The following is a 7,984-nucleotide window of genomic DNA, read 5'->3' as shown; positions in this document are numbered from 1 at the left end:
CAAACAGAACTAATGAATGTCCTTGTATAAATGTCACTTCCTACCTGTGAGATCAAGTCTGAGAAGCAGTGTCTGTGTGAAAGGGCATGCATTTAAAAATTTTTGGAAGGTATTGTCAAATTTTACTCTAAAGGGATTGTACCAATTTGCACACCTACCACTAATGTACCAGTGCAATTAAAAAAATTAGTTGCCTTTATTATTTTAGAGCAGTTTTAGGTTTACAGAAAAATTGATCAGAAAGTACAGTTCTCATATACCTCCTTCCCATAGTTCCCCCTCTTCTATACATGTTATATTACTGTGGTACTTTGTTATAATTGATGAACTGATGTTGATACATTATTATTAACTGAAATTCCTAGTTTACACTAGGATTCACTCTTGGCATCCTACGTTCTATGGGTTTTGACAAATGTATAATGACATGTACCCACAATTATAGTGTCATACATGGTAGTTTCACAGCTCTAAAAATCCTCTCTGTTCTGCTTATTCATCCCTCTCTCTTTCCCACCCCAAACTCCTAGCAAAGACTGATATTTTTATTGTCTCCATAGTTTTGCCTTTTCCAGAATGTCATATAGTTTGAATCATATAATATGTAACCTTTTCAGATTGGCTTCTCTCACCTAGCAATGTACATGTAAGATCCCTTCATGTCTTTTTGTGGATTGATAGCTCTTTTTTTTTTAATTTTAATTAATTTATTTATTTTTGGCTGTGTTGTGTCTTCGTTTCTGTGCGAGGGCTTTCTCCAGTTGCGGCAAGCGGGGGCCACTCTTCATCGTGGTGCACGGGCCTCTCACTATCGTGGCCTCTCTTGTTGCGGAGCACAGGCTCCAGACGCGCAGGCTCAGTAGTTGTGGCTCACGGGCCCAGTTGCTCCGCGGCATGTGGGATCCTCCCAGACCAGGGGTCGAACCCGTGTCCCCTGCACTAGCAGGCAGACTCTCAACCACTGCGCCACCAGGGAAGCCCTCTTTTTCTTTTTAATCGCTAAATAATAGTCCATTGTATGGAGGTACCACATTTTGTATAGCCATCACCTATTGAAGGACATCTTGGTTGCTTCCAAGATTTGGCAATTCTGAATAAAGCTGCTATAAACATCTGTGTGCAGGTTTTTGTGTGGACATAAGTTTTTCAACTGTGCCAATTTTTTCACACCTTTGAATACGCAGTATTTTAGCAAACTTCTTCATCTTGGCTAACCTGATAGATGACAGTGGTATCTAGTCATTGTTTTAATGTACATTTCTTTAATGAAGAGTGAAATTTGACATCTTTTTATATTTATATTTTAATTTTTGGCAATGGTCTGCTCATGTTTATTCTTCTAGTGGCTTGCTTTCTTTTTTTTAAGTGAGTGATACATACAATCTTTTTATATAACAAGGAAATTGGAAATTTGTTTTATATTTTTATAAATATTTTGTCCAGTTTATGATTTTTTTAATTTTTTCCATGTTGAAATTTAAAATATTTATAAGTCAAATTTATACCTTTTGTTTTCTTTTGAGGCCTTTGTGGTTTGTGTCTTGACTTTCCCACTTTGAGATTGTAAAAAATTCTCCTGATTAATTCTCATGTTTTTATGATTTTAATTTTTACATTTAAGTCTTGGATACATCTGGGTATACTTAGTTGAAAGGAGCAAGGTAAGGTTCCAAGTGCTGCCCTCCCCGCAGCCCACCACCCCCCATTGTTAATCAAGGAATGTTGTTCCAGTATCATTTTCAGAAGAATCCATCTTTTCTCTTATTGGAAATGCCACCTTGATTATATACTAAATTCTAGTGGGTAATTGTATCTTTTCTAGTTTTTTGAGCTATTTTGCTTACCAAAGTTTTCCACTATTTTTTAAATTAATTAATTAATTAATTTCATTTTTAAAATTTATTTTTGGCTGCGTTGGGTCTTTGTTGCTGTGTGCAGGCTTTCTCTAGTTGAGGCGAGTGGGGGCCACTTCGTTGCGGTGCGAGGGTTTCTCACTGCGGTGGCTTCTCTTGTTGCAGAGCACGGGCTCTAGGCACGCGGGCTTCAGTAGTTGTGGCATGCGGTCTTCAGTAGTTGTGGATCAAAGGCTCTAGGGCGCAGGCTCAGTAGTTGTGGTTCGCGGGCTCTAGAGCGCAGGCTCAGTAGTTGTGGCGCACGGGCTTAGTTGCTCCGCGGCATGTGGGATATTCCCAGACCAGGGCTTGAACCCGTGTCCCCTGCATTGGCAGGCGGATTCTTAACCACTGCATCACCAGGGAAGCCCCTTCCACTATTTTTTTAATAACAGATTTACTGGGATATAATTCACGTACTATAAAATTCACCCCTTTAATTATACCATTCAGTGTTTTTAGTATATTCACAGAATTGTGTAGCCAACACTGCTCTCTAATCTCACAACATTTTCATCCCCCCACAATGAAACCTTGTACTCATTAGCAGTCACTCTCTACTCCTTCCTGCCCCTAGCTCCTGGCAATCACTAATCTTCTTTTGGTTTCTATGGGTTTGTCTATTCTGGACATTTCATATAAATAGAATTATCTGGTATGTGGCATTTTATGATTGACTTCTTGCACTTAGCATAATGTTTTCAAGGTTCATTCATGTTGAGGCATGTATCAGTACTTCATTCCTTTTTTTCTTTTTTTGATGTGGACCATTTTCAAAGTCTTTATTGAACTTGCTACAATATTGCTTCTGTTTCATGTTTTTGGTTTTTTGGCCACGAGGCATGCGGGATCCTAGCTCCCTGACCAGGGATTGAACCCTCACCCCCTATATTGGAAGGCAAAGTCCCAACCACTGGACCGCCAGGGAAGTCCCCTTCATTTCTTTTTTATTGGCATATAATATTCCATTGTATGGCTCTACCACATTCTATTTATCCATTCATCAACTGATGTACATTTGGATTGTTTCCACTTTTTGGCTATTATAAATAAGGCTGCTATGAACATTTGTGTACAAGTTTTTGTGTAGATATATGTTTTCAATTCTCTTGGGCATACATAGAGGAGTGGAATTGCTGGGTCACATGGTAACTCTGTGTTTAACATTGTGAAGAACTGCCAGAATGTTTTCCAGAGTGGCTGCATTATTTTACATTCTTAACAGCACTGTATGTGGGTTCCAATTTCTCCACATCCTCACCAACACTTGTTAATGTTTGTCTTTTTGATGTTAGCTATCCTTGTGATTGTGAAGTGGTATCTGATTGTGGTTTTGATTTGCGTTTCCCTAATGACTAATAGTGTAGGACAACTTTTCCTGTGCCTATTAAACATTGTATATCTTGTTTAGATACATTTCTATTTAAATTCTTTGCCCATTAAAAAATTTAGTTATTTAACTTTTTTATTGAGTTGTAAGAGCTCTTTATATATTCTGTCTCTTATCAGATATAGGATTTGCAAATATTTTCTCCCATTCTGTGAGTTGTAGTTCCACTTTCTTAATGGTGTCCTTTGAAGCACAAAAGTTTTTAATTTTGATGAGGTCCAATTTATCTATCTTTCCCTTTTGTTGTTTGTGGTTTTAGTGTCATATCTAAGAAACTACATTATATTTTAATGTTTGGCAAAGAGTCTATCCTCACTTCCCACCCCCCGCACCCCCCCGGACTATTCTTGCATGGTTATTTTTTTTCATGTGAACTTTAGAATCAGCTCATGTTGTTCCAAAAGCAATTCTTTCAGTATGTTTTAAAAATTGGAATCACTGTAAATATGAATGATTTGTGAGAACTGACATCTTTACAACAGTACCTCTTCCTATTCAAAAACAGGATATGTCTTTACATTTATTCAGACTATTAAGTCCTTCAGTAGCATTCTAAAGCATTCTTCTTATAGATTTAGCACATTTAAAACAGTTGTGCTTTTTGCTGTTGCTCATATGAATGGAATCTTTTCTTATATTTTCTAACTGGTTGCTGATTGCATGTAAGAAAGCTACTCACTTTTGTATATCAGTCATATAACCAGTCATCTTATTTTATTGATATTGAATGATTTTATTGATAATGACCGAGTTATGTTTTCTAGATATACAGTCATACCATCTAAAAATAATGAGAATTTTGCTTTCTCCTTTCCTGTTTTTATACTTCTTACTTCTTTCTGTTTTCTAATTGTATGGGCCAGCACTTCTAGAACAGTGTTAATAACGATAGTGGAAATCTTTACTTTGCTCCTGACCCTACGGGAAATGCTTCTAGGTACAGACTTTGCAGAGAGGCAGCTGTCAGTGTCTCTTTCTGAGTCTTTCTTTTACTGTGTTCTCTCTGTCAGGTTTCAGTGTTATGCTAGCTTTCATAAAAAGAATTTGGAAGTTTTCCTGCTTTCTCTTTGCTCTGGAACAATTTAAATAGCAGGTAGAATTCACCCATGAAACCGTCTGGACTTGACACTTTTTTTGGGTATAGCTCTTTGAAAACATCCTCAATTTATTCTGTGGTATTTAGTATGTTTCAGGGTTTTTGGAGTATACATTTTAAAACTCTTCTAAATTAGTTGTAATATTTTCTATTTCCTAGAAAATTATCTATTCAACTCAGGGCTTTCAACATTTTGGCTTAGGTTGACCAAGGTAAATGCTTATGATTTTATTAATTAGTTTGGTATCTGTAGTGGTTTCCCAACTCTCATTTCTTTTTTTTTTTTTTTTTTTTGAATTCAACAAGTATTTATTGAGTGCCTGTTATGTGCAAGATTTTGTTTCAGGTACTTGGGACACATCAGAAAATAAAACAAAGGTCCCTGCCCTCATGGAGCTTACAGTCTAGCGTTTATGACCACTTCACCTGGACGTGACCCTGGGCAAGTCACTGTACCTCTATCCTCAGCCACCTGATGCAGGAATAAGCAGGCCCAGCTCAGACATGGGTAACGGCCTGCTGTGCTGGAGAGGCCAAACAACACACCCACCCCCAGCCCACCACCCAGACAGTAGACAGGGCTGGAAGCTGACTTTTAATAATAAAGTACAAGGAGGAAAGAGCACAGGGACTGGAGCAAGTGGTCTGCTGTGCTGCGGCCCCAGGGCCTGGGCTGGCTACACAAACTGCTGCTGTTGCTGCTGCTTCTTGGTGGCTGCCTTGCTGGCAAGGTCCTTGGCCTTCTCTGTAGCTGCCAGTGCCGTTTCCTTGGCCTTCTCCTTGGCTTCCTTGGCTGTTTCAACAAGGGTTTTGGGAGGGGCCTCACCTTGCAGCTTGGCCAAGATGTATTCAAAACCCTTCATAGTCTTGGTCACGTTGCTTTTGAACCGGGCGAGACCAAATTCCTGGACAGCTCTGGAGACGCCGAACAAGCTAGAGGAGACCCAGGCTTCCCGGCGGATTTCGGTCCAGCCGCTGTTATCAGAGTTCACACGGTAAACACATCGTTCCTCTACCACCATCAGCCGGACATGGTTGATGTTCCAGGTGAAGGTGGTCATGGTCTGGTTCTGTGGGTCCACAATAGTATCCTCCAGGATGTACACTGAGTGAGCAACATTGGCAGGAAATAGTCGCTCAGCCCAGCGGGGCATCCTGTTCGTCTTGGTCAGGAGTCGCCGGGACAGGAGCTTCTGGTCAGGGGTCACCTCCCGGTGCACTATGTCTTCCGTCAAGACATGTTTGCTATAGGGATTCGGGTACCGCTGCCAGAAGGCAGCGAACACTTGGTCCCAGGAACTCCGGAGCACGCTCTGGCCCAGGAAATACTTCACCATTGTCCCGGCCGGGCGGGCTCAGCGCCCGCGCAACATCAGGGGTGCGGAGCCCGGGGGGCACGCGGAAGCCGGGCTGGAGCTCGACGCTCGGCCGCCAGGCTAGCAGCTCAGTCACTCCAGCGCCGCACCCTAACAGCCGCCACCGCCGCCATGAGGATTGGCCTGGCCGCGCGCCACTTCCGGCGCAGCCACGCACTGCCCACCTCTCCCAACTCTCATTTCTTATTTTGGGTATTTGATCTTTAAAAAACTGGTGGGAGATCTTCCACTACAAGGCTGCCTGTTTATATGGCCAGTCTGAGGCTGAGGGTTCCCAAGAGCGAAATCTCCCAATGACCAGCCAACTTGGTTTTGTTTGAGATGGTGTAAGACAGACATTCCTTCATGTACATGGCTTTTGCTGTGATCAGTTGAGTGTTTGGCACGTGCCAGATCCTGTGCTAAACTCTTTATGTGTATTTTCTCATTTAATTTTCACACCATCCCACAATATAGGTAATATGGCATTATTCCCATTTTATCAGCAAGGAAACAGAGACTCAGAGAGATTAAATAACTCGCCCAAGGTCCCACAGCTGGTGGCCGGTAAAGCTGGGACTCTGACCAGGTCTGTCCACCTCAGGACTCATTCTAAGTAAAGGGCCTTCTTCCGCAGCCCCTACTCCCACTCTGCACCTGCCTTTTACCTCACCTGGTGTCAGCAGCACAGGAATGGCAGCAGTTTGTGGACTTCTAACTCAGGCCTGTGTTTTCTGGACTTCTGAGGTGCCTCATAGTGTGAACCCCACTCCATCTCTTAGATAATTTTTGAGGGCTGGCTCTGGACCAGCCACGGTGCTAGGTGCTGGGAAAACGGCTCTTATAATCTGGTGGGGAGGGATCTGTGTCACCAGTTAAGTAAGATTCTCATTTAAATGGCAGAAACAAACCAAACCAAAACAAAAAACCAGCCATCAAATCATTGTGCCTTGAGGTACAATTGTAGAGAGAGCCCAGGACTAGTTTGAATCATACACGTCTGACCCTTAATAGCTGTGTGACCATGACATGCCACTTTATGCCGCTGAGCCTCCGTTTCCACATCTATAAAATGTGGATAACATCACACATTTTTCACATTCTAGGGATGCATCTTACAGTTGATGGTGTCTCTCAAGGGTACTTGGCAGTGTTGCTTTTTTGCTTTTTGTTTTTAATTTTCTTATTGTTACATAAAATAGTGGTGTGTCCTATTGATGATCTTAGATCTGATGACATATGATAGTAATCACATGGATGCTGTGAGAATGAAATGAGATCATATAAAGTGGAAAACGCCATACAAATTCAGGTAAAGCAGTGCAAGAAGCACTGGCGGCGATTCTAATCCCAAATCTGTTATCACTATTTTGCTGGATGACCGCAGGCAAATTACCCCTGTTGTGTGGTCCCCACATTTCCTTCTCTGGACTTCCTTCTCAGCAAAATGAGAGATTTATTTAATTCATTAATTCAGCCAACATGTCCTGAGCACATTTTCTGGGCCAGGAGCGGTGCCCCTCAGGGAGGACTTGGCTCAGCAGAGTGAGGGAACAAGACTTTCCTTGTGAGCAGTGCTCTGGTAAAGGTAGAGACGGGAAGGGTGAGCTGATCTCATGCGGCTCTTCTAGCTTTAATTTCTGTCCTTCTGGAACTAGGAGGAGGGCCAGATAGGGCAGGTGTGTTTGGGGAGGCCAAGTGGTATAGGGGTTAATGTACAGGCTATGGAGTTGAACAGTCTTGGACCAGCTCTGTCACTTTCTAGCTGTGTGACCTTGGGCCAGTGACTTAACCTCTCTGAGCCTCAGGAGCCTTAACTGTAAAATGAGAGTGACAAGAGTTGCTGTCTCCCAGGGTTGTTATGAGTATTGAATGAAATGCAGTATGTAGAGCACTCAGCTCAGTGCAGACCAGTAACCAAGCAATTAATGAATGGTAACCTGCCTTCCTCCCTGCTGCTGTCCCTCTTTCCTTCCTTCTTTCTCCTTCCTGTTCTTCCTTTTCTACCTCTCCCTCCTTGCTCCCCTCCTTCTCCCCAATTTACCTGCTGTTCTTGAGAAACAAAAACTTACTGTGCAGGAATCCCCTGTCCAAACCTTCCCACTTTGTATTTGGAGGTCAGCACAGAAAAAATGACTCTGCTGCATAGATTGGCCTCTCCCATTGCTGGCCTTTGCAGTGACTTCTATCCTTGCTGGAAGTTTCTGATATCTGTCTGCCATGACTGCCCAGCAGCCAAAGGGTCTCAAGC

At 42.3% G+C, this 7,984-nt stretch overlaps 1 protein-coding gene across 1 annotated transcript; it reads right to left on the bottom strand.

Moving 5' to 3' along the window:
* Positions 1 to 4,980: 4,980 nt before the first annotated feature.
* On the bottom strand, positions 4,981 to 5,875 carry LOC133099554 (PRELI domain-containing protein 1, mitochondrial-like). Its single transcript, XM_061203291.1, has one exon. It carries the CDS (start codon positions 5,713 to 5,715, stop codon positions 5,056 to 5,058), a length of 660 nt encoding a protein of 219 aa, XP_061059274.1. The 5' UTR covers positions 5,716 to 5,875; the 3' UTR covers positions 4,981 to 5,055.
* Positions 5,876 to 7,984: the final 2,109 nt, after the last annotated feature.

This window comes from Eubalaena glacialis, chromosome 10 (assembly GCF_028564815.1).
Source record: "Eubalaena glacialis isolate mEubGla1 chromosome 10, mEubGla1.1.hap2.+ XY, whole genome shotgun sequence".
NCBI lineage: Eukaryota > Metazoa > Chordata > Mammalia > Artiodactyla > Balaenidae > Eubalaena > Eubalaena glacialis.
The sequence above is the reverse complement of the archived record's forward strand: the minus strand, read 5'-3'. Positions and strand labels throughout refer to the sequence as shown.

Bases quoted from the DNA above. Each gene is read 5' to 3' on its own strand.
- LOC133099554 (XM_061203291.1), bottom strand. From the start codon at position 5,715: ATGGTGAAGTATTTCCTGGGCCAGAGCGTGCTCCGGAGTTCCTGGGAC.